Consider the following 26,633-nt stretch of genomic DNA (forward strand, 5'->3'; position numbering starts at 1 on the left):
GTCCAAACTAGGGGACACTGTAAGGGACATTCGTGAACTGGTATGGGGAGTCTTTGAAGTTTCAAGATGAGCAGGTTGTTCAAAATCACTTTTACTTCTAACTTTTCTCTAAAGTAAACTAATTTATATTGTCAGTATACTTTAAACAAATGTAGTTGATTTCTTACCATAATTACGTTTTGTGTTTTGTAACATTCTGGCTGATCTACACATTGAACGTTAGTAGTTAGTTAACATTAAAGCCGAATCAACTAGCGTCTGCCTCTGGTGGCTAAACATGTAAGTGCTTTATGCGAATGCACATTGGTGGAAGTTTTCTCGTTTGTATGGGCGATTTGAAGCTCTAGATCTAAAACCATCTGCTCTTACTTGAAAACAACTGCCTTACTAAAGAGCCAGAGCCACCAACTTTAAAATGTGCTAAAGTTACTCGAAATTCTATGATCCTCCCGTCTAGGCTAACTAGCAAGCTAACCCCTTCGTTTTGTGATGTAAGCAATAGACACGTATTGAATGTCTTGATAACCCTAAGTTTTTCTTCAACAGTATTTCAAGTAGTTTTGACAAGTAGCATGTAGGGAAATTGAAGATGTAGTATTTAAACTGACTTAACGTTACGAGCATATGATTACAGCTACATGTTAAGCTAACTTTACGACTGTCGCAAACATGGCTGACAGGTCTTCTCTGATTGGCTGCAGTTGCAACTTAGGGGAAAGGTTGAATTGATCAGCTGGTCTCTGCAGATATAGGACTTCTGCAAACAATGTAGGAAAAGTGCTGAATGTCGGTTGCGCTGGGAGTGGATACAACGGTAGAGGGATTGGTGGCGTACACTGCCTCCTGCACTTCGAAGCGTTTTTCAACAACAGCAGCTCCCTCCGTCTTTAGTGAACAAACCGGCATCGTTCAGCGAACGACATTAAGCAAGGTTGAAGCGTTCTTTGTTGCTGCGGTTATATTTGCTTTATATTTTTTAATTGGTCCTTCAGATTTCAGTGATGCGAAAGCGGAATAACTCGCCCACTCAAGATAATGACAGCTCTGTTACCAAAACATTGCCGGACAGCAGTCTGAAATACTGTAACAAGACAGGAGAGGGGAACACAGACTCTGGAGCCCAGTACAATTCGGCAGACCCGGACAAGACGATGGGGAGAGCATTCAGAAGGTGAGATATCGACGCGTTGTAACTAACAAACTGCTCGGTGCCTGCTCTTGCTGGCTAAATATTTCGTTAATCTTATTAACTACAGTGCCAGACGAGTTGTGTAGCTCTCCAAGCTCCACAGTAGCTCTCAAAGGAGTCTCACTTGGGGTAGACATAAATAAACGTATTGATCAATCAGACTTGTTATTTCAATGTAGAATGTAGTTTTGTGTCTCATGCGTTGCATACATATAGGTTACTGACACTTTCCCGGTGTTAAGATGTAGTTAGAGAGCGATTCATGGGGAACCAAGTCCTTAAGTTCGAAACGACCTCATCTTTTTTAATCAAAAAGTAGCCTATCTAATTTCACTCGTGTCTGGAGCAACAACGCTGGGTGTGTCTGGTGACTTGCACTCCACAGTAAAGGTAGTTGAGATGGTGTCAATAAAAATAGAAGGCTGTTCTACCAAAGAAGCTTTAACCAGTGCTTACATAGAGTACAGCACACTGATGCTGCTTGCATGCTACAAGCTTAAAGGTCAACAGTGGGCACTTACTCCATCTGAGACTTAAAAAATCCTTGATGACACAGTTGTTTTGTAGATATTTATAATAACTTACATTAATAGGCTAGTGATGGGTGTCACTTAAGTGGGATTAATGTCCACTCCTCTTCTCCTCATGTGTCTACATGGGCAGTGGTCTTTGATTGATTTTGATTCTGGTTTGTGTAACCACTACCCCTGATCCTGAATTGTGAGTCCTGTGAGAGAGTCTAATTTACACACTAATGTCATGAAATAAGGAGCACATAGTGGTACATAAAGGGGCTTCACATGCCCTGTGTTGCTCATGTCATTTCAAAAGGCCTGTGTTCTCAGAGCTGGGAATCACAATTATCCCCAGTCTTAAGTTGAACTTCTGGTATTAATACAGTCCTGAGTGTCTAGTGTTGAATTCATTGATATTGATTTGACTTTTACTTCCTTTAGTCATTAGACAATTGAAGCTCATGTTTAAAATATTTAACACATTAGTGTTACATTTATGTCAGGAAGTATGCTGTTAATTTGTGTTGTTGATAAACCAATACCTATCAGTGTTTGGTCACAAGCGGCCCGCGGTCGCCCGATATTTTAATCAACCCAACCGCAACTCGGACCGTGAATATTAATTAGGACAAAATTATACCCGACCCGCGATCCGACCCGCTTATTTACAAAATGTGTGCTTTTGGTTATAGCCTGCATGCAGTGTGACAGTAGGCCATTTCTGTAAAACAAACTAATTTATTTGCGAAACTTTATGCAGTAGAACTACACGCAGTAGGCATGCAGGACATAATGTTTGCGCAGGAGAGAGAATGAGAATAAGAGCGCAAGCATGCACGCAACCACTAAGGATTAGAACACTAGGATAAGATTTGAAGGCCATGGACATACATTTTTCTTTCGAAAACAGAAATGGTGAGGCAAGGTAGGCAAGAGAGATACATTGCTGGTCAAAACGTTAGCGTAAGAACTGGTTTATAATGCTGAATGAAGCACAAAGCTTTACTAAAGCACATCAAAGGCACAAACACAACGAACTAAGGTAACTTTTATGCATGCGCGAACCTATACATACCGGTAGATATGGCAGTGTAGTCTGTGCCATAACATTTATTCCTGCAGGCTGCCCGTTTTGGCTGTCATACTTTTAAATGGCTTCTCAAGAAGTAGGCCTACATAGACCATAACTTGTACTACTGTCATCTTCTTTAAGAACTTTCCCCAATATTTCTCATAGCCTATATTGCTTTTCCTGAAGGGGTGTCTTTATTATTTTAACTCGCGTCTTCAGCTTCTTTACTGTTGACTTTACTGTATTGATGCTTTAGTGTATTGATGCTAGCCTTCTTGTGATATTTTAAGTAGGCCTATTTGTAGAAAATATATATTTAATTAATTTTAACTGACCCGCCCGCAAATGACCCGAATATCATTAAAATATTTTGTTTATGACTCATAACTGCGGGCGACCGCTTAATTTCAGGCAGACCGCGCAACACTGATACCTATGTAAGGTTTGAAATATCGCCCCAAAAGGACCAGTGTACTATTCATTATATAGTAAGTCATGGGAATTCATTTTTTTTGTCAGGGAAAGTCAGGGAAATCTCATGGAATTTTACATTTGACTTAGAGTGGGAACCCTGATATTGTGACATTAAACAGCTCTCTCTTACTCTAACACTGCACAGATCTCGTGAAGAGCACTTGTGTGGCGCAAAGCTGTTCTGTTTGTGAGGACAGTCTGGGTTTAGCTCAGAGGAAGCAGCCCCTCCGCTTGCTCAGTGCGTCAGACAGGGTATTAGGTGAATAGGACGCCAAGTCAGCAAAAAAGCTTCTCCATACCCATGACCTGCATCCTCTGTTTTATCACGTAAGGTTGAAGCTTATGGCCTGATTTGCAATAGTACCCATCTTCCAAGTCATTCCACGCTAGTCATTCATCTCATGTAACAAAAAATTACTAGCAGATGAAAAACAGTTTCCTGCTGGCATGTACAGTACCCTTAGGCTTTATTCAAATATGCTGGCTTGCTCAGGGGTGTTTGGAAGCGTAGCAGCCGCTCTGTAGATATGACCAGCATACACATGTTGGGCAAAGCAAAGAAGCAGCAGAAAGGCTTCCAGAGCAGAGATAGTCTTAGATTTAGTTTTATTGAACTGTTGCTGTGGAGGAAGTCACTCTTTTCTGTGCCCCCCCCCCCCCCCCCCCCCCCCCCCCACACACACACACACACACACAATTCATTGATATTGACAAACACAAAAAGATATCCTCTTTAACTGATGGTGATGTACTTGTTATTGGTTACTGTTAGACTAAAGTCCTGACACCCCCCCCCCCCCCACACACACACACACCAGCCGGCAGAAGACACAGAGCCTCCTGTGATTCGACACTAGATGTGAAATCGCACACCTTTGTGCTCTGCTCATTTGGACAGTAACTATATATACCCATCCTCTTTGTACCAGGGACTGGACGATCTCATTGAGTTTCACTCACTGATAGTGGACAGTTGCATGTCTCCACAGGATTGCCACATCCCTCATAAAGACCCAGAAAGATTGGTTCTCTGAGTCATGCTTTGAACTCTGTTGGAACTAGTAACCTGTTTCTTTTTCACTCAAGTTCAATGAACTCTAGAATATATTCTGGAACCACTAAAAGGCAGCAGAAAGAAACAGTGCTGTTTTAAGTTACTTTGTTAGTTGCCATGTTCCATTGGTGGGACTGTAAAGAAGCCTTGTGCAATATTTTTTTCTTTTTTTGTAGGCTATAGTGTACAAAGCTATCTGCCACTGGGTTTTAGCTGACCCTCTTCTTTTTGCATGGAGAAGGAAGGAGATGAAAAAATAGGGGAAGAGAGAGGTAGAATGTGGGGGGAAATAAGAAGGAAGAGAGACCGAAGAATGCTGAGGACTCAACAAAAGGAAAAAAACTGTGTATGTCTATGTTTGTGTAAAAGAGAGAAAGCAAGAGAGAGAGATTGCTCATTTACTCCAGTTACCCTCTTATTGTCTGTCTTCCTCAAACCATTCAAACCATTCTTGGTTCAGCATACATCTGAATAGGATTTAAAAGTGCGTGGCACTGTATCCCCTACCTCCTCCCCAGCTCCACAGTGGGTCTCGAAGAACTCGCCTGCCAGAGTTGCATCCCTGCCACCTGACTCTGTTCTCCTCTCCCCTTGGGCTGTGCTCTGCATGTGGTGGCTTTGACTTCACTGTCATTGTGCATTATGGCGGCTAAGCAACAGAGATGGGGAAATACCTTTTATATATTTTTTTCCATGGTTTTCAGCACTGCACTCACTGTCTAGCCTATATTTAGGTCACATAGATACCTCTTTTTCAGTCGGGTGGTTGTGGTCATTGATTTAAGTATAAGTATAGTAAGGAAGGAAATTTGAATAATGATTCCCTGAGACAACATGATTTACAGCTTTGCAGATTTACAATTGCTGATAGAGTGATCCACGGTACAGCTTTGAAATATACAGCACAAAACAGGAAGGCTGTGCATTTTGTACAAAACTCAGAGGGCATCTATTTTAAACCAGGAGTCTATGTTACATAATCAAAAGGGACTTGTTGATAGAAATAGGAAGACTTGCAGTCCTGCGCCGTTGTGCATGCATTAACTAACAAATTCAGCCACAGTTTGGCAGTAAGAGCCCTAATGCTTAATCGCTCTATTAAAGCTGATTGATTTGTTCTGCAGCAAAGAGGCCTTCCAGCCAAGTGCTCAGCCACTGTCTTACTGTGTGGACTCTCTCTCTCACACACACACACACACACACACACTCCCTCTGTCTCTCTCTCTCTTATGCTCTCTCTCCCTGACCTGTAACTTCTGTGGAGAGTTTGGAGGTTGCTGCAGGTTGTTTATCTTAGTACACCTGACAGGTCCCACTGAAGCGAGCCTGTGTGAGGGCAAGAGACGGCTCCTTTTTCTTCCGGAAGCATCTCCCATTGGCTTTCCTCCATCCATCCTTGTCGTGACACGAGACGGCAATTTTTCTTGTCGTTTCCGTCTTGTCATTTTTCATGGATCAGAATGAAGCCCTTACTCATGATGCCCTTCAGGCTAGAAGCCTGTGTTAAATCAGTGCCTGAACCGCCAATGTACTGGACACTCACAGATCAACTTAGAATTATTTAGCAGCAATGCTTTATTTTATCCAAAATTCTACCCACAGATCACCTGAGAGTTCTCAAAATTGGTTATTTGTCTTATCTAGAACTATACCCAAGGATCAGCAGCTGATAAAAGTTCTTAGGACAGTCTTCTCTAAGAACCATAACCAAGCAGTGGCTCGCTCTGAAGGAGTGGGTGCAACAGCACGTTGCTGCGGAGACTGAGCTGAGCCAAGGCAGCTGATAAAGCCGTGTATTGTGCTACATCCAGCACAATACACACAGCAGGGAGACACATTGTTGGCCAGAGACTTAAGTGTATATTTTGAATAAGCTGTTTGTTCACTAAGCAAATCTGACATTAGTGTGTTTTGATAAGCCATGTTTTGTTTTCTTTCTCTCTCCCTCTCCCTCTTTGAATCTGTGTCTGTGTGTGTTGAGCTTGTGCCTGTAGATTGGCTGTGTCATGAACTGCAGTTTTTTTTGTATCCTTTTTGCTCACCAGCATCGCTCCTTGGTGGAGTGTCTGTTGTGCGTGCGTGCGTGTGTGCATGCATGCATGTGTGTGTGTGTGCGTGTGTGTGCGTGCGTGCGTGCGTGTGTGTGCGTGTGTGTGCGTGCGCACCTATACGCATACATGGGGGAGGTGCAGTGCCAGTTGCGGTTGTACAATTTTAGAAACAAAGCTCTTTCCAGATATCTGAGATTACTCGCAGAAGTACTGAGCTACTGTAAGATACATATTACAAAAGACAAACATATCTCTTTGATTGTTGCAGAAATAAGTAGGGTCATTCCATGTCAATTCAACCAGGGCCCACGCACTTAGGTCTCAAAAAATTCTGAAAAAATTACCAGGTGTACCTATGTTACCCAGGAGACACACTGTAAAATTACTCTTATGTAAGATCAATACTTTCCAAGATACAGATAGTTTTACAGGGGGAGGGGGGTGTCGATTTTGTTCGGCCTCTTTTTTTTGTCAAAGTTCACAATCCCACAGTACCAGAACTAAACCATGTAGGAGGCTCAAATTTTGCATGCTGGTGCATAAATAGGAATAGTATGTAGCAAAATCGTCACGTTTGGTCAAAATGCACCATTGAGATCAATATGTTTTCTATAGAGCTACCACAGGTTACTCTATACAACCACAGGTGGCACTGTGGTAACTCTATATAAAACATATTGATCTCAATGGGGCATTTTGCCCATGTTCAGGGTGGAAAATAAAAAAGAAAGATTTGCATAAGACAAGTCAAATTGGTGTTTTTAAAAAGAAGGGATCATGGAGAATAAAGAAAAACATATTTAAAAAGTATTTGTATATTCCCACAAGGTGTTTGGGTGCTCTGAAAATGATAACCAAAATGATTTTTCAGACTTGTGAGGTCTGCTGTTCAGACCCTTAAGGGATTTATTTTCTGTTCATTGCTTTTTGTGAGAGTGTTTCTACTTATCTCAGTAAGGAAAATAAATCAAGAGCCTATGTTGAGTACAAAAATGTCTTCTGAAGGCCTAAACAGAGCCCAGCCAAAACCTCCAATAAAATTGTGATCAACTTTGAGGGACAGCTATGACCATGCAGGATCATCCAGACCAAACGTGACAATTTTGCTACATACTATTCCTATTTATGTACCAGCATGCAAAATTTGAGCCTCCTACATGGTTTACTTCTTGCGCTGTGGGATTGTGAACTTTGACAAATAAAAGAGGCCGAACAAAATCGACACCCCCCTCCCCCTGTAAAACTGGCTGTATCTTGGAAAGTATTGATCATACATAAGAGTAATTTTACAGTGTGTCTTTTGGGTAACATAGGTACACCTGGTAATTTTTTCAGAATTTCTTGAGACCTAAGTGCGTGGGACCTGGTTGAATTGACGTGGAATGACCCAGTAAGTGAGCAAGTAAGACTGAAATCTAACACCTTCCAGAGATCCATCTTACCTTAGGGAGGAATTTGATGTCTTCCTTTGGCTCATTTATCTCTGTCATGTGTGAAATGTTTGCTTAACAATCTTTACCCCTTTGACAAAATGGGGATTATTATAGTGACCCCACCTTGTTACTGTTAACTGTCTTAGTTGGATAAGGATACTTTGTTTTCCAAACAGTGTTCGTTAACGATGCAGAAACAGGCTTTCTCAGAGACAATTTTTGACAATTAAAATCAGTGTGCTGATATTACCGGTGCTATTTGCCGATCTATCCGTATGGCCATTTATATCATCTGATAACTATTTTAAATTAAGTAATGGAATGTGAAATACTGATCCTCCATCTTATTTTCCAGTATTCCAGTAGACAATGCTTGTAAGTAGCGATGATGCAAGGACTCCACAGCAAATGAGGCTTATGAGTAGAAAAAACAACAACAATGCATTCGCTACATTCGCATTGTTAACTTATATGGTGCATTGTCACTTTAAGGTCACTCAGTCTAAACGATTCTCATAAAGCCCTTTCAACAGCTCTTGTAAGATATAAGGCTAATCCATAAACTCTAGACTTGTTTGTTTGTCACAATATTAACAATACTATGCATAATACTAAGTTATTACAATCAGATATGATCAGATCTATTAATAAGGAGATAATAATGACGAGCCACCTGAAGCTTGCCAGCCTCTCTCTCAGATGCGCACACAATATGCGTTCCCAATTAATTAGAGTATCTTCCTTCCATGTAACACAGAGTTGGTGCATTTTGACATCGTAAACATCCTCGAAGAGAGAACAGCAGTTCAAGTAAAGCTTTTTATTGGCTACATGTCCCCTCTGTTCCCTTGGTGCCCTTGTGCATGATGCGGGTGTTGGGAGCGGCAGTACTGTGTAGTAGCCTATATACCATGTTGAAACATTTCCTATTGTCTCTTACCTAGATTTGCTTTGATGCACTCCTTGACGCAGACACACACACTCGCTTTGGACTCCTTTCCCTGCTGCTGTCCCTTTCTACATTATAGAGCAACTAGGCTACTAGACAGGCGCGTGTAACTACAAAATGGGGTCTGGGGTCATAGCTGTGGTTGTGCATCAGTTGCTAGGTCATAAGATAAACCATTTTTCTGCTGTCAATCAACAAAAAGCATGCCTTTCATGTCTGTGTATGTAAGCTACACAGGAGTTGATGTACGATAAACTCAACCAGGAACAAAACCGAAAAGCCGTTTCATTTTTTATTATTAATTATCCGGGACAGTCACTCAAAAAAAAGAACAATCCTGGTAAAAATCCAGTATGTGTGGCCTAATCTGTACTTTACTGTGGATACTGAAATATCTGTACTTTCTACTCCTTACATTTTTAAAACTGTCCACTTTAATGCTGCTAATGGTGTGTAAAAAACACAAAAAATGGCATCATAAAGCAAATATCTTGAAAAGATATTTGTCAAAGATATTTGTCAGGCCCCGTTACGCGCCATCTATGGCAGTTATGTAGGGCTGACGTGACGTATACAGGGCCTGACGTGACGGGACCGCACAGTCAGTCAATTTAATGGCCATTTCTCTGCCTGAGAACATGCTAGAATCAAAACTGTTAGCAAGTAAGCATGGAGTTCAGTTAGCCTGGGTGTTCCCATGCTGACTTGCGCGCGATTTGATTCATGCTGCTAAGGCAGCCTGGAGACCATGGAGCAAATTTTCGCCTGAGATAGGGGACCAATCACAGAACAAGGGGGAAAGCAAGACGATGATGAGCTATGCACAGACGCATTTGATAGACATCCGTGGCACCCAATAAACGGATCTGGGCATTTTTTTCAAATACGAGAAAATTAACGTTTGGTTCCCAGACCACGTCTCATTGAGAAGTGGTGGCGCTAGCCAGGCTAGAGTTTAGTTTAGTGACCTTTTTTAGATATACAACAATTCCATTATTTCCTTTAATATTTTAGTGTAATGGGGCCTGAGCTTTTAGATTGTTCACTTCAAAAACAGCATGCAAAAAAATAACAGTTTAAAAGCAAATAATTTAATGAGAGAACTTACACTTGACCAATTTCAGTATTACCTTGGCTAAATGATGTCACAGTCTTTTAAAAGCACATTTGGAAAGCACATTTTTTATGTAATGTTTTATGTAACCATGACGGGGCATGACAAAAACTTGCAGACAGTTGTACATTTCCATTTATTTCTTGAATTTATGTTTAATTTCATGTTTTTAATATATTGATGTGAACGATCAGAGAGCCTAATGAATTACATATCCTTTTACAGAACAACTCCTAGAAATCGATCATCTAGTCACTTTACGACATTTTTGTATTATACAAGTTTCATTCACTGAAACAATCCCAAAACAGGAAATGTACATTTCTAGTAGAATGTCCCACATTCATAATAATTATTTCATAATTTATTGTAAGAGCCTTTCATTTGGATTTCATTTCTTTTTTCAATATGTTAAATATTACAGTACATTTTTACATTATGTTTGTTAAAAATGAATATTGGCTTATTTATCGTTTATTGGTTTTTGAAATCCTCAAATATTGTCATCAGTATCTGTCTTCAAAAAAATCCCATATCGGTCGGGCTTTAGTTGCAGTGCCAACCCTAACCCCCCCAATAAAACATCTGACCCCCGAACCGCATTTCAACCCAGCTCCCTCCAGACCCCATTTACCCACTCCCGCTCATCCTCAGGCCCAGCTATGATGGAGGCAGATGGTGCCGCCGTGGCAGTCCTGCTCTGAAATGCCCTCTCCTCTTCCTCCTCCTCCTCCTCCTCCGTTGTCAGGGTGCATTAGCGCACCGGCTCTGATTGCACCCATTCTGCCAGCCACGGGTGTCTCAAGGTCCTCCCAGCCGCACTGACCTTGGCCAGGGCGAGGGTGACCGGGAGTGTGTGTGTGTGTGGGGGGGGTGGGGGGGAGTCAGGACTTTAGTCTAACAGTAACCAATAACAAGTACTTCATCACCATCAGTTAAAGAGGATATCTTTTTGTGTTTGTCAATATCAATGAATTATGCCAAGATAAATGTGTAGACTAGAAAGTCCTACACAATTCTACAAAGTTTAGTATTTGTTTTTCCGCTCCATGGAGGACTTTTTGGACATGCAAGGATGCCTTAAGTGGTCTTGCACCAAGCCGCTGATAAGTCTCATCCGGCGGGACGGTGTGGAGCTTTGTCTCCTCTGCACCCCCACCCTTTCATGTCCGCGAGCATAATGAGGCCCAGATGGCAGAAGATTTGTGTGACCTGGATGCTCCACTAAATACATTAGCTGGAAGGGTGTTAAACGTGCAGGTATTTCAGTCTACTCTGCACAGCGGATCACAGACACATCACACCTCACTCTCGTTCTCTCTCTCTCTCTCTCTCTCTCTCTCTCTCTCTCTCTCTCTCTCTCTCTCTCTCTCTTTTTCTTCCCTCCTGTATTAGTCTCTCCCTCCCACGCTCTGCATGGCAGTCAGCACCTGGTCATTTTACAGATCAGATGAGGACATGGGCGACCCTTCATTGTAGGAGGCTATTGAACAATAGCTGATAAGACTCTGTGCTGCTGACATATTGATTTGTGCTGAAGGTGGATGTGAGAGGTTAGTTCTGCTGCAGCAAACATGAGCGGTGTATATTTGAGTGTGGTGTGTTTGGCGGAGGTGGAGGCTCCACCTCACATGCTCCACAGTTCTGGCTACCATCTGTTGGCCTGGTTTTGGGGGTGGGGTTGTGAGGGTGGGTTGGGAGGTAGGAGGACAGTGACTGTCCAGTCAAGCCAGACTTTGGTCAGGGCTTTGTGAAGCCATGTTTTGAATAGCAGGTGTTTCCATCTTTCCTCTTTCCACTCCATGTGGAGGAGTGATCACACTCACCAGGGAAACACACACACACACACACACACACACACACACACTGGAACAAACACTAACATTTGCTCCCTTGGTCCATGCAAAGACACGGAATTGATTAATAGACATCAGGTTATTCACAACTTACAGCATGCACCACAGCTGAAGCAGCAGGTCACTGTTATGCTTCCACCCACCCACCCCCACACACACACACACATGCATTTAGAATAAGAAACCCCGTGAGTTTAATCCATCAGGGCAGCAGAAACGCCTCCCAGCATAGGCAGGCCTCCAGGAAGCGGTCCTCCCCTGTGGCTTGGTTCAAAGCTCAGCTGGGTGGACCCAGAGAGGCTGACATGCTGCCTACTGCCTACACACAGTCATGATGCAGGAGGCCTCGCCACAACCATCCTTTTTCTCTGTGTCACACAATGATCTCAGTCCCTTTTCCATTTCACATCATGAGGACACAGTTAGAGGTTTGTGTGTGAAGGGTAGGTGGAGTGCTTTGATTCTCTTCTGTGTCTATCAGGGGCGTAGCCTGGTGATGTTACAGACCAGGTGAAGGTTTGAGTAGGCCTATGCCTTGGTAAGCCTGAGAAAGTCTTATTGGCATCCTTTTAAGATGTGAAGAAGAGGGCAAACAATTGCACATTAGCATCACTCACTCGCTCACTGACACAGACACACTCACAGATTCACACACACACACAGCCTGTCTCTCTTTCTCTCATTCCCTCACTAACTTTTTGCGTTCCATCTCACTCTACCTGCCCCTGTTTTTTTGTCTCCCTGTGTCTCTGAGCGCACCCTCTCTCTCTCTGTCTCTCTCCATGTCTCTCTCTCTTTATCAGTCTCTCCCCGGCTCCTCAATGGCACTGTATGCCGAGTCTAAAAGTCTCTTTTCAAATGAGCTGCATAATTCATGGTGCCAAGGAAGAGCTCTCGGTGCAATCTCTCAGAGGGCGTTGGCATCTCACACAGACTTCACTGCATAAGACACATCGAAGTACAGATAGCTGAGTATGAGAGAGCAGGAGACAGGAAGAGAGATAAAGTGAGTGAGTTGGGGTGGAGAGAGAGTGTGTGTGTGTCAGAGAGGGAGAGAGTCAAATATTTTTGTTTATGCTTGTTAGTTAGAATCACGTTTCTCTTAGGAAGACTTGGAAAACAAGAGCAACAGTTACTGACTGATATCAAGGCTACCATGCGATCTGGGTAATGAAAGGCCACTGCTGCTCCTGTTGGGTCCAGCACAAAGTACATTCTGTGTTTTTTACATAGGGAATAATTATAAGTTCAAAGGTACTGCTGTGCTGACTTTTTTATTACAGAACCACAGGAAGGAACTGGACATAAACTAAGACTTTAGTTATTCCAATAGATTATTTCTCACAGAGAAATAACCATGCAGTTCCAGATATCTTGTTGGCACAAACCCCTATATGGCTTATTCATGCTCAAGTCACATGACATGCTTACACACTCACACATGCATCATTATGTATGTGTGTATAGAGGCCAGTGCTCTAAAGGTTATGCCCTACCTTTAGTTTGAAATAAGCAGTCCATGTGAGTGTGTGGCCTGAGGGTTGCCATGGCAATGTGCTACCTCCCTGGCTGACTGACGCTTCAGCCACCTCATCATGACATGTCAGTGCCCACAGCTCTGCACCGGACCCAAAGGTCACCGGAGGGCAAAAGAGGTCATCGACTGCTGAATCAAGGACCAACTTACTTCCCCTCACCCACCACCACCACACACACACACACACACACCTTCTGGGGGTATGGTGAGACAATGTATTGTCATAAGGAGTGACATAAAGAATTACTGGTTCTCTTTGATTCTGGCAAAAAGAAGCAGCATGTTGTGCGGTTGAAATGGTATATGACCTCTTGCAAGCCATTGTGTTTATTACACATCTGCAGACCCAGGACTGGTTGTATGCTAAAAAACAATCACAAACACGGAATGGACCACTAGAGGACCACGAGGAGCAAATGTCTATCAGTTGAGAATCACAGAGTACACTTTTAAACAAACCTTCATTGCAGTCACCGCTGTTTGTGTTCTTGAATCACAGGGCCTTGGCAGTATGCGTGGGCCCAGGCCTCATCACCTTCTGCTGCCTCCCACAGGGGTAAGCCCCCCCCCCCCCCCCCCCCCCCAACACAAAATAACTCCCACCCAGAAAAAACCTGTGTTCACTGTGTCTGAGTCACTGCAACCACGCCGTCATTACCACCCCTGTCCTGCAGCGCTGTGTCCCCAAGGCTGCCCCTGCTAGTTAGGCTGCTCGCTAGGCTGGCTGTAGATACACACACACACACACAGATAGGCACACACTTGTACTCATAATGCCGGGCTTATGCGCCACACGCTGCTGGGAGGCTTATGCAACACAAATAGAAATGTGGTGATGTAATGCTCCTGTCACTGTGCCTGGGGAGGCTTGCCGATAGCGCGGGCTGACGGTCAGGTGTGGCTGAGGGCGTAAAAGCAGGTCAGACCCCCAGCCCCTAGCCCAAAGAGAGTGGGAAACCAAAGGATGCCAGGCAGCCCTCAACTGATTGGGAACAAAACACTCCCCACTCAAATTACACACAGACATGCACACACACGCATACGTACATGTTGTTTTGAGTATCTGAGCTTCTCCAGAACATGACATTGTAATGGCCCAGACAGATGATCATGTATCTGTGTCAAATTCAGCCAGCTGGACATGAGTCTGGCTCTTTGGGTTTAGAGTCTTGTGTGGATGAGGTATCTTCAGAAGCCCTAGTAGTACAACGGGCATGAATTTCAAATAAGGTCTGAATGCTGGGTGTTGCTTTAGCTGTCTGTAATGGGCTTCCTTTTGGGTTCTGTCTGTGCAGGAGGTATTTGTAATGTATGTGGGCGGCGTGCACTACTGTATGTGCTGGGGTGAGGGTCATGCCGTAGAATGATGAGTCGACTGCTCAGCTCCTGTGCACTAAAGGCCCTGCATTAGTCAGGAGCTCTTATCATCAAATTAGAAGCGCGGGTGTGGAATCATATGATGCAGAAACTCCTGGGGGGTTGGAGGAGAGCGAGAGAGTCAGTCAGCCAGCCAGGCATGCAGCCTTCTACATTTCACATGTGTTTGCCTTTTGCATATCCATATATTCCATATTGGGTTGGGTGGGTGGACTTTGAATTTCCCAAAACAAATCCATAAAGCCATTCCTGAATGTTTTCACATTTGTTTGTTTGCTTGTTTCCATATAATTTGCGATGCCATTAATAAAACAAGTTAGGAATAAAAATGTCATCCATCAGTGTTTTTTTGTGTGCTCATTCAGCCAGGAGCCCAATTGCTTTTTTATTGAGCTTGTTGTTGTTGTTGCTTTGTGAAATACCTGGTGCGACTAATATGGTTTGCCTTAAATGTTGTTGATGATGAGGAGTGTTGCTGCCAATGACATGGTTTGTCTTATGAGTGTGTGTGTGTGTGTGTGTTTTCTCCAGGAGGGGCCTTCTGTGGAGACTCAGGAGGATGTTGATGTGGTTGCTGGGCTTCTACCTGGCCATCCCGGTCATCATCAAGCTCTGCCCCTCCATTCAAGCCAAACTAGTCTTTTTAAATTTTGGTGAGTTCGGCCGTCTTCTCATAACACACAGATAGGATTCACAGCCTTCTTTTTAAACCAAGCTGGAGATATGATCCCACACTCAAGTGTTCTCCATGAGGATTTCTATGTGTGCAGATCCTTAGCAGTGCAGTGTTTCTTAACTGGTGGGTCGGGACCCAAAAGTGGGTTGCGGAACCGTTCTGGGTGGGTCACAGAGCTTGTGTTAAAAAATAAGAAATCGCTCATTTAAAATGCTTATCAAATCTAATATTGGACCTTTATTTTGATAGACTTTATTCATATGTCGTCATTGCCATGGACATAGATAGACAGTGTTTATGTGACAGGTCATGTTAGACATAATTTTAGGGGTAAACACAAGTAAACAAAATGGGACACTCAGAAACCCCAGTGTGTGGTGTGCAGTGAATTGCTGGCACATGAGGGCATGAAACCATCTAAACTAAAATGTCACATGGAAACCAAGCACCCATGTCAAAGACAAACATGCCGAGTAGCCTACTTTGAAAGGTGACATCTAGAGTTGAAGACTTCACAAACATCAGCATGTTCCAAACAAATGGGCCTACAGGCACTTTGCGTGTCTTAGCATGTAGCTCACCATATCTGTTGTCTTGAGTTGAACACTAAAAAGTTATATATGGGTAGTGATTTGATGAACATGGGAAATTGTGGGTCCCAAAGCCAGACCAGAGAGAGTTCAAGCGGTAATCAAGGATCTTTGGCCAGACCAGTTAAGAACCACTACTTTAGTGGTGTCCTGAATGCAGTCCATGAATCCAGTCTGTTACACAAAATAGGATTCTATTGATTTAAATTGACTATTGTACATTACTGAGGGTGACTTTCAGCTGTGCATGTGTGTACGTGAGTGTGTGCGTGTGCATATGTAAGTGTGTGTGTGAGAGTGAGTGAAAGCATTTATTCAACACATGTCGACTGACCCTGAAACCGGACCTTATGTGGAACCCCATACGGAAGTGGAGCACGGCAGCGGATATTCCATCTGCCGGCGCGGCATAAGCGGGCCGCTCCATCCGATATTCTCTGTGGGCACCTGCAACCCAAGCACCCTCCCCAGCCCCCTCGCTTGCCTGGGCCCGGGGAGAAGCCACCCTGCGCTGCGCTTAAAACATTCATGAGTCAGCCGCTCATCTGCCATGACGCTCCACACAAACGGCCACAATAGTCTGCTGTTTTATTAGTTAATGTACAGAGCCAAGCCATGGTGATCACTCAGAAAGCATCATTATTAAAACATTTATTCATTTTATCATGGAGATCTTTTTTTGTTCTTTTTGCTTCAGTATGTCAGACTGCATTTATATAACATGAAATCTATCCCTCCACTAGATCAGTTAGTGGGACGATTCTCCTCGGGCGCTGTAAATAGGAACTGCTCCTAGCCGCGACTATTGAGCTTTTTTAAGCAGGTTTTCTTGCTCTGGATGTAACGAGTGATGGCAGCGCTAGCCTTTAGGCAGCCAGTGATATCAAATGAAGTGAATGACGCTAGTCTTCACAGGCCTGTCTGCACAGGAAGTCTTAACTGGGTGCCTTATCTGGTAAAACATCAGTCACACTCTTCCTACTCTGCAGTCCCCCTCCCACCCCCATCACCACCACAGACTCCACCCTCCCCCATCCCTCGCCTCACAGCAAGGGTCATTTGTTTCTGTTACTGTGTCCCCAGCCATGATGGTGTAGCTGTAAACTAACCTGTTCTGTCCTCTGTCCCCATCTCCTCTCTCATTCTTTCTCTCCTCTTCTCTCCTCACTTCTCCATTTTCTCCTCTCTTTCCCTCTCCTCTTCCTCTCTCCATCTCTCCTTTCTTTTCTCCTCTTCCTCCTCCTCTCCTCACAGTGCGGATGCCCTACTTCATCGACCTGAAGCGGCCGCATGACCAGGGCCTCAACCACACCCACAACTTCTACCTGCAGCCGGAGGAGGGCATCAACATCGGCGTGTGGTACGTTGGCACCAGTGCCCATGCTCGAGGGCTCCTCTGCCCTTTATCCTCACTAGTGAGTGAGCAAAGGGAAGGACACAGGGACAGAATTAGAAGCTTTTGTTCTTGTTTTCTGTCCTCTGTTCTTTCTTTCTTACCCCCCCCCCCCCTCTTTTCCTTGTTCACCCTTGAGCCATCACCCATAAGGGTGTGAAAAGTGCCTTAAGTCTGAGGGCACCGATGCACAGTTTATTGCCCAGGGTGTGTGTGTGTGTGTGTGTGTGTGTGTGTGTGTGTTTGTGTGAGGAAAGAGACTTTGTGTTTGTGTCAGCTGTTATCTGTGTGAGTGATTGCGGAGAGGACACAGAGGACCTTGTGGATCTTGCCCACAGGGCTGGGGGACATTTAGTTTTAGTGAAAAGGACAGAGCAGGCTCGTGGGTCCTCTGCACATCCAAAGTGCAAGCTTGTGATGTGTGCACAATAAACTGCCATGATCGAAGTTTCACCCATCAATGTGTTCAATACAGGAATAGGCTGCTACTGAGCACATTAGAAGAAACGGAAATACAGAGCAGAATGGAAAAACCACAATAAAATTATCGATAGATGATTCTATTATTCTATTCTATTATAGATAGAAAGCCCTGTTCTCTATCCAAACTCTTACAAATGCAGCCTCTGATCCTGTAGTATTCATTGAGAGGCAGTGTCTCTTGTGCCTGTCCTCTTCCAGTGTCTGATTTATCTTCCTCTGTGTGTGTGTGTGTGTTTGTCTCTCAGGCACACGGTCCCCACGCACATGTGGAAGGAGGCTCAGGGAAAGGACCGTGAGTGGTATGAGAGCACGCTTCAGTCCTTCCATCCAGTCATGCTCTATCTCCACGGAAACGCTGGTACCAGGTAAGAAACTGGGCGTTAGTGTGTGCCCCCCCCCCCCCCCCTCAAGATTTCTGTATCGGAAGCAAAAAAGTGTGTATTACCGTATTTATAATAAGCACATTGATTTGAAGTCTCTCTTGTGTGAAACGCAAGGTAGTTGGACTCCAAATTTCAAATGAAAATATAATCCACCACCACCCCCACTCGCCAAACATGATCCACTGGGAACGTGCTCTGAATAAAGTGTCCTACTAAATGGGTCTTCACAATATGGCTTGTACGTTTCCTGGACAGCGATCCCATTTTGTACTGAATTAAAGTTTGGCTTCAGTGATCCCTTTGTGGCCCCCATTCAGCCCTCACAGGACTCACTCAGTCAACTCTGGTTTTTGGAATTGGCAATGACTACGAGGCTGCCAAGAGACAGGCCACCCGCCCCCTCTGCCCACAGTGTAGGCTTCAGTGTAGGCGTGGAACAGCGTCTGTCCTGTCATGTGTGCTGAGTTCCATATCTCTGCTCTTCCAGGGGAGGAGACCACAGGGTGCAGCTCTATAAGGTGAGTGTGGACACACCTAGCTGCTGGATCCCACTACTGGTGGAAAGCATCTGCATTTGTTTGTTGTCGTTTGTTTTTGTATTTAACTCAACTCAACTGAACATCTGACAGAGAAGCATATATGGACAAAAGTTGGTTCCATATGTTAAGAATACCATCATGGTGCTGTTGCCTTGGGTGAGCTTTCATCAGGGGATTGTTCCATGAACATGGTATTTTATTGTAAAAATGTATAAATATTTCAGATGAGCATTCAGGCTTATTGTCTGTTGTTGATTCTTCAGCCTTTTCTGTAAGCTTAATGGCAGAAGTGAAAAATATCCGAGTCTAGTTTAAAGAGCATGAAAGGCATAAGGCATGCTCTGGAATGCTAACCCAATTCTACATTCTATGTTTATCAGGTTCTCAGTTCATTGGGCTACCATGTAGTCACATTTGATTATAGGGGTAAGTGTGACATTTTTATTTTTATTTGTTTATTTTTTAAATATTTTTCATCCAGAATTCTACAGCTGATTGTAACATAATGTATCATGACCCAACAGGAATGGAACTTATGAGTGTGTGTGTGTGTGTGTGTGTGTTTTTTCAGGTTGGGGTGATTCTGAAGGCAGTCCCTCTGAGAAGGGCATGACCTCAGATGCCCACTTCATCTACCAGTGGGTGAAGCAGAGGATCGGCAGGAAGCCGCTCTACATCTGGGGCCACTCGCTGGGCACTGGGTGAGTGGTGGGCCTGGAGGGTGGCTCGGTGTCACAGGAGGGAGACACATTTCCAAACTAATCAATGAGGACCATGAGAACTAGGCTCTCGATAGACCACGTGAACGAATGACTTTTCAAACAAATGCTGTATTTTCTGCTTCCTTGACAAAAGCAGAGTGACATACAAGATCAAATAATTTTTTGTCTGTTTTTATATTTATATTAATTTTTTTGTTTGCAACACATATTTTTAAATTAGGCAGAATTGGCCTAATTCTTTAGTTCTTTTTGTCTCTTTGACCTTGCTAATGCTGTTTTAAAGGATGTTTAGTATGTGCAATTGTGTGTTTCAAGTGCAAAAGCGTGTGTGTGTGTGTGTGCGCGCGCGCCTGGGTAAACTGCTGAATCATGACTAATAAGATGTGCTCATGTGACAAATGAGATATGCTCTCTCTCTTTTTTTTTTCCCCCTCCCCAGCGTGGCCACAAACCTTGTCCGACATCTGTGTGAGCGAGGTAAGCGTGTGCTCATTATTCCAGCGCTAAATTTAGCACTCTCTCCCTGTAGTCTTGAGTTCTTCAGGCTCTGCTAACCCAGCCAGGGCTCAAACTCAACCTGCTGCTCCCCCTCGGACCCCCCACCCCCACCACGCTCCTGCTGCGCTATACCACACTAGCCGCGCCATTCGGCAGAATAATGAGACGTCAGCAGAAAGGGACACTGGCAGCAGAGTGCGCGTTCAGCTTGTCCATAAAAACCTTCTATATATACAGTACAGTGCAGTAGCAGACCTATGTCTGAATGTCCTTCCTGTGTGCAAGACTGCTTTGGGGGGTGGAGGAGGGTGGGCAGGTGAGAGTGACTATAGGCTCTTGAATTAAAGGTAGAGATGAGGCATATCAACAGCAGCAGTAGCATGGAGATCAAAGTCAAGGTTATCAGTGGTTCATTCTTGTTTGGTATGTGGCTATGAAGGCATGCCACACCGCAGAGGAGAAACTAGATCATCCTTTGTGGTTTCTAGGCACACACACATACACACACACACACCCTTGATAACCCACAGGTCCTGTTCTGACACTAGGGCTCAGGTTTCTGATTCCTGAATTACAGCCAGAGGTATTGGTTTCCCTTCACCTCTAGGGGCAGCTCAGTTTCTACACATTACCACCCCTACCCCACCCCACCACCCCGCCCCAGTCAATAGCAATGTGAGTGGGAGGGGGGAAGTTACAAGACTGTACAAGACATCTTATTTACAGTCTGATATTTGTTTCAGTTCCTCTATCTCCTGGTAATTAAGTACATAATTCAAAAGCATAACAGTTCAAATGCAGCCCTTTCAATTTGCAGGAACTCCACCGGATTCTTTGATATTGGAGTCTCCGTTCACCAATATTCGAGAGGAAGCCAAAAGCCATCCTTTCTCAATGGTAAACATGTAATGTCTGTTGTAACTCTTCAAGCTTTGGAAACATAATTCTAATGGTAAAATGGTTATAAAGTAATTTCCTTTTCATACTCTTGACAGGTCTACAGATACCTACCTGGATTTGATTGGTTCTTTTTGGATTCCATAACAGCAAATGACATTCGATTTGCCAGCGATGAGAAGTAAGTTTGCCTCCATGTTGTGAAGTTCACCAAGTAGATGCCATGCTATCAGTGATTGGGATGGGAGAGTATGACCCCAGTGCACACAGGGAAAGAAGGCCAAGCCTGGGGAAAAAATGGTGGAAAAAAAACGGTGCTGTCTGACGCGAGTTAGCCGGCTAGTGGCTAAAGCAGCCAAAGTGCGGGAAACAGGTAGGCTGACGGCTTACCAAAAACAGGATTTCTACTGTTCCTTCACAATGATTGGGTTGAACATTATGAGTCTGTTAGGAGGCCCAAAGGTACAGTTTAGAACATGCCCTCATAGAACAGCTTATAGGCACGTTGCCGGCTTTAACTGCTAGCCGGCTAACTTGTGTCAGAAAGCACACATTTTTTTCACGTTTTTTCCGACCAACAGTATTCTGTGAACATGATCAACTGAGCTCTGTGTTAAAATTGGCTGGATTTCTCCTTTAAGCTCTGTTATGCTCCCATATGAGTTAAGCCTCACTCAGATCTATGTTGTTCTTTCTCTCTCTTTCTTTGTTCCTTTCTTTCTTTCTTTCTCTCTCTCTCTCTCTCTCTGTTTCTGTTTCTGTTGCTGTTTCAGCGTGAACCACATATCGTGCCCTGTTCTCATCCTGCATGCAGAGGACGACACAGTTGTACCCTTCCACCTTGGAAAGAAGGTATGGGTGATCAAGCTCTCTCTCTCTCACACACACACACACACACACACACCCTTCCACCTTGGAAAGAAGGTATGGGTGATCAAGCTCACACACACACACACACAGAGACCACTTAGTAATTTGGAACTGTTTTTCTCCTCCAAGCCCTCTTGTAATGATTGCTTTCTCTGTGCTGTGTTGTACATTCCTAACATGAGACCGCTCATAATACATTCTCTGACTCAGATGACCGTTTCTTCTTTGAATTTCATTTGCCAGTCAGCATCTGTTGTCAGCTGGAAAACGTGTGTGTGTGTGTGTGTGTGTGTGTGTGTGTGTGTGTGTGTGTGTGTGTGTGTGTGTGTGTGTGTGTGTGTGTGTGTGTGTGTGTGTGTGTGTGTGTGTGTGTGTGTGTGTGTGTGTGTGTGTGTGTGTGTGTGTGTGTGTGTGTGTGTGTGTGTGTGTGTGTGTGTGTGTGTGTGTGTGTGTGTGTGTGTGTGTGTGTGTGTGTGTGTGTGAGAGTGAGTGCTCACGCCTTACCTCTTCTTCCCATTGCTCAGCTGTACAACATCGCTGCCCAGTCCAAGAGTCTGAGTGGACACAAGGTCCAGTTCATCCCTTTCCCCGTCAGCCTGGGCTACCGACACAAATTCATCTACAGGAGTCCCGAGCTGCCACATATACTCAGGTACAACACAGGGCTGTAAAATGGCAATTCAGACCCTGTTTGGCCCTTGCAGGACCTGTAACCCATGCCCTCATTAACACAGTTTGTTGATTACAAAGCCTAATGGCCAGCATTGGCACACACTCATAGACTCAAAGACTGCTCTTAATTTGGTCCTTTACCCATTAAAAGGAACTTTGATGGTGTCAGAGCTCTGACTCTGATGAAGAGCTTAGAACCACCCGGCCCTACTGTCCCATACACTAAGACCTGTGGTCAATGATCATCAATTGGATTGAACCCTACCTATCTCATTAAAGTATTGATTGTGAGGACAATGAGGGTTAGTGAGCTCTCTCTCCCTCGTCCTTCAGCGGAGACGTTTCACGTTTCACCAGAGTTGGGCGAGATGAGATGCTGCTTAATTCTCTGTTCTATTTTGTGTGTGTGTGTACGTGTACGTGTACGCGTGTGTGTGTGTGTGTGTGTGTACGTGTGTGTGTACGTGTGTGTGTGTGTGTGTGTGTGTGTGTGTGTGTGTGTGTGTGTGTGTGTGTGTGTGTGTGTGTGTGTGTGTGTGTGTGTGTGTACGTGTATTTTCATGTGTTCTTTTCTCCTGTTTGTCTCTCCTCTAGTGACTTTCTTGGCACAACACATCCCCACGTGTAGCTGAGAAGTGTGGTTGACACACCCACCCATACACACATACACACATACATACATACATACATACCTTTTACTCATAAGAACATAAACACACTCGTAAATTTGTGTAGTGGATACATCTCAAACACACGCATTGCATACACGAAACAGATCTAGTACTGTACACAGAAGCATGGACTGAAAGAAGACTCGCACCATCCCAGTCCTTTTCCCCTTAAGCTACTGACATGCCTGCAGGATGACAGAGAGATAAAGAGATGGAGGAAGAGAAAGAAAGAAGGAAAGGAGGAAGGGATGACTAATGAACAAACGCAATGCAAAGCAACTTTGAAAATCTGCATGGCCCTGTGTTCACCGGTTACCAAGTCACTGAAGGCAGCTGAGCTCGGGCGCAAGGCTACGAAACACGCACCAAATTAACGAGACCTCGTCACGAACGAGTGGCATCAGCCAACACTGGAGAAGGAAACGGATCAGGCGTCACCACTGAAGTTGTTTTTAACTACACAATGTAAGGAAAGAGAGAAAAAAGGGTTATGAGAGAGAGAAAGAACATGAGGAGAATTGTGAATATGGTCTCAGGAGATGTCTACTACCCGGTACTCTCTCTGCCATCTCAGAGATGTAGAAGAGTGGGAGGTTACAAAAAAAGATGAGTGCCAGTAGTGTGTTTTTATTTTTCAGATTAGCTTTGTTCTATTTATTCACCCTCACATCTTCTTGGACATATTGCAACTGAAACAGATCTCTAAAATGACCGTTCGCACCAATCAAATTCTTCTAACCTCTTTGCTATAATGTGAATTTTAAATGTTATTTTGTCCTGAAACGCCTAGTGGAAGACCAAGGACACCACGCAACTTTATATTTGAAGTATGTCATATACTTAAACTTGTACAATGTATGGAAATGTCATTTTATCTTTTTTCCTTTTTGTTTCTGATGTTTAAATTTCTTTGCACTTCCCTCTGCCCCCTGTGTATGCGCATGCAGACGCGCACCACACACTTGTTTGGTCACAGTTAGTCTCATAAGATACTCTGAGACTTTTAATGAATAATGTTACAGCTCAACAGAAGATGGTGGTTGCCTTCAACTAGTGTTACCAATAAAGACAATGACACTGTCTCCATGATGGGCGCTATGGCTTCTATGCAGCACATTCTTATGCAACAGTGACTCCAGGTGTCTTGTCTCTCCTACTTCCTACCATTTGTTTTGGTTAGACGGCCTTCTGACCATGTTCATTCAGCGGCAGCCCTACCGTATCTGGGAAGAGTGGCATGGGCATTTGTCTGGCGCTATGGGTGACCGTCCGGAGCCTGTTAAGGTTCATTATAACTGGCCATGGCTGCCAGTCGCTGGAACCTGATCCAGCAGAGATTACTGTCAGGGTGGGGCTGGAGGGTCAATTTGGGAGGGGGGGGGGGGTGGCCTGCAGGTCCTGCAACTGTTGGGGAAGAGGAGGCTGTCTGAGGCAGTAGTGTTGATTTGTTTTTGTTTTTTGTGGTTTTCTTTGGTATTACTCAGAGTGGATCACTGCTCTGACCTTTTTTGTGGTTTATGTTCAGGCTGATTCAGAGGGGAGAGGTATGTGGGGAGGAGAGCCTTCTCTCTCTTTTCCCCTCCTCTCTTCCCTCCTTCTGCCTCCCCTTGCTGTTTTTAGGCAGAGATTACGTGGGCGTTGGCAGTCGGACAGGCTAGTTGGTAGCCGCAGAGCCGAAGGCCACCACCACCACCTCCCTCTTCTCTTTCTTTTAAAAGAGCTTCATTAACCACAGAGAGCTTGTGGCAGCAAATCCTCTCACATTAGCTCAGCGGGCGCTTGTGGTGACACTTCATATCTTTACATCTCTTCTGGTGATTTTAATGCTCTCTTGCACTTAAAAAACAACAACAGTCATGACCCACTTCCCTAATAGCCTATGTTAATGTTATTAGTCACAGCACTATTTAAAGACCTACTGCTGAAGAGTGTGGAGAGTTTATTTTATTTTGTTATTATTATTCAAATGTCCAGACGTCCTTTACAGTCTTCTAACATTCCTCCCGTGTAGTAAGCGGTCAGTTAGGCTGATGATTGAGGTTATGGAGCCACGTGAGCGCATCATGATTTGGTGGAAGGAGGTCAGAGTGATTGCATTTTAAGCCATCATAAAAACAGGAAAAACTTTTATTTATAAATAAAAAATATATGTTGTACTTGTGATAAGGTACAGTTTCTGCCTTTCCCTTTATTGTTGACCAAAGCAAAGTTAATTCTTAAAACAAATCTGTCACCAACAGAAATTATAAGGAATCTTCTTGGCTTTTTTTCTTTGACACTCCAAAAAGACTTATTTGTAAAATAATGCATTTTTTCCACATAGCTTTCATTGCATATTTATTGATTGTGGTCACATTAATAGCCTGTGGAATGTAGCCTGCCGTAGATCACTAGAGTTGTCTCCAAAAGGTTCAGTAGGTAGTTGGAAATACATTTGCACGCAACATTAACAGAAATGTGTAAACGCCTTACATAAACTCTTGAGTTGTATGTACAGTTTTTAAGTCTACAGTTAATTTCAATTTTTTTTTTTTTTAAGGGGGGGGGGGGCAGCCATAGAGCTGCGAGCAGTGGACAGCATTGAGACGCCACCTACAAGTACTTTTGTACATTTCACATTGCACACAAGTATGAATTTATTTTCTTCATCTAGGCTGGTGGATAGCATTGATTGTTTTTTTTTTTGTTGATGTTATGATGGGGCTCCAGGTTGCTACAGACCAGACTGTTTATACTAACTTGTTGCATTCCCGACCACGATGTTCAGATAAGCGCAGTGTTGCGTAAGAAGGGATGAGTTCATCACCAATTGACAATCAATTTGAGGCTAATGTTTGAATCTATTGTTACAAACTGAAAAGCAGTGAGTCAGAAAACAATACTGAAATCGTTTGAGTATTTATCTTATATAGATTTGTGAACACAGAACTTCTGATTTACATGGTGGACAGATGAAACTACACATTTTTCTTCAGCCTATAATGATCATTGAAGTGAAGATGGTAGAACTCTGACAGCAATACTTAGCCACTGACTACTTTGGGTCTCGTATGTCTGATTTTGTGTGTTGTTAACAAGACTGAATTCTGAGCCTACAAAAATTAACACCCACTATTTTTAAAGGCCGTCATGTTTTTTAAATGTTCTGAAACTGCCCTGTTATTTTAAGAGTAACTCTATCTTATTTTTTGCTAATATATCAGAGTGGTTTACAAATCATTTTTAAGCTGCTAAACCTTAATGAATAGACATGAAAATTATGTACAGTACAGTATGTATGTTTTTAAATAATAAAGGACTTGGGGAAAATGTATACTGTCTGGTCTTGCTCTGATATATTTGAACTAGGGCTGTCAATCGATAAAAAAAATGAATCTAATTAATTATATACTCTGTAATTAATTAATCTAAATTAATCGCATATATATGATTTTTGCTGTGAAAGTATTTTAAATATTTAAATTCAAATGAATCATTGAATAATCAGCATTAGTGACATTAAAGTTCAAAAACTCTTTTATTATTATTTTAATAATGGCCATAATAATCTATGATATGACCTAATATGCTGAGGAAATCAATTCAAAAGTTCAAGGAAGAAGTTTTTTTTATCACATA

At 43.5% G+C, this 26,633-nt stretch overlaps 1 protein-coding gene across 2 annotated transcripts; it reads left to right on the forward strand.

The window, feature by feature from the left end:
• The first annotated feature begins 11 nt into the window (after positions 1 to 11).
• Positions 12 to 26,328, forward strand: abhd12 (abhydrolase domain containing 12, lysophospholipase). Of its 2 annotated transcripts, XM_076285315.1 has the most exons (15): positions 12 to 74; positions 993 to 1,171; positions 13,744 to 13,800; positions 15,153 to 15,274; positions 17,142 to 17,247; positions 18,009 to 18,128; positions 18,634 to 18,664; positions 19,066 to 19,111; positions 19,257 to 19,386; positions 19,847 to 19,884; positions 20,723 to 20,802; positions 20,901 to 20,983; positions 21,576 to 21,654; positions 22,197 to 22,324; positions 22,939 to 26,328. In XM_076285315.1, the coding sequence occupies exons 2-15, from the start codon at positions 1,002 to 1,004 to the stop codon at positions 22,970 to 22,972; spliced, it is 1,224 nt and encodes a 407-aa protein (XP_076141430.1). In that variant the 5' UTR covers positions 12 to 74; positions 993 to 1,001; the 3' UTR covers positions 22,973 to 26,328. The 2 variants fall into 2 exon arrangements, with proteins under 2 accessions (XP_076141430.1, XP_076141431.1); XM_076285316.1 differs by lacking the exons at positions 12 to 74; positions 13,744 to 13,800 and having other exon boundaries at positions 311 to 1,171.
• Positions 26,329 to 26,633: the final 305 nt, after the last annotated feature.

Source organism: Alosa pseudoharengus, unplaced genomic scaffold (genome assembly GCF_046254945.1).
Source record: "Alosa pseudoharengus isolate Yale_2024_CS ecotype anadromous, Long Island Sound unplaced genomic scaffold, YU_APseudo_1.1 YU_APseudo_1.1_scf_15, whole genome shotgun sequence".
Taxonomy (NCBI): Eukaryota; Metazoa; Chordata; class Actinopteri; order Clupeiformes; family Clupeidae; genus Alosa; species Alosa pseudoharengus.

Excerpts from the sequence above, each read along its gene's own strand:
- abhd12 (XM_076285315.1), top strand. The coding sequence starts at position 1,002 with ATGCGAAAGCGGAATAACTCGCCCACTCAAGATAATGACAGCTCTGTT. Across the intron at positions 13,801-15,152 it reads TTCTGCTGCCTCCCACAGGG|GAGGGGCCTTCTGTGGAGAC; the intron begins GTAAGCCCCCCC and ends TGTTTTCTCCAG. Across the intron at positions 19,387-19,846 it reads GGCCACTCGCTGGGCACTGG|CGTGGCCACAAACCTTGTCC; the intron begins GTGAGTGGTGGG and ends CCCCCTCCCCAG.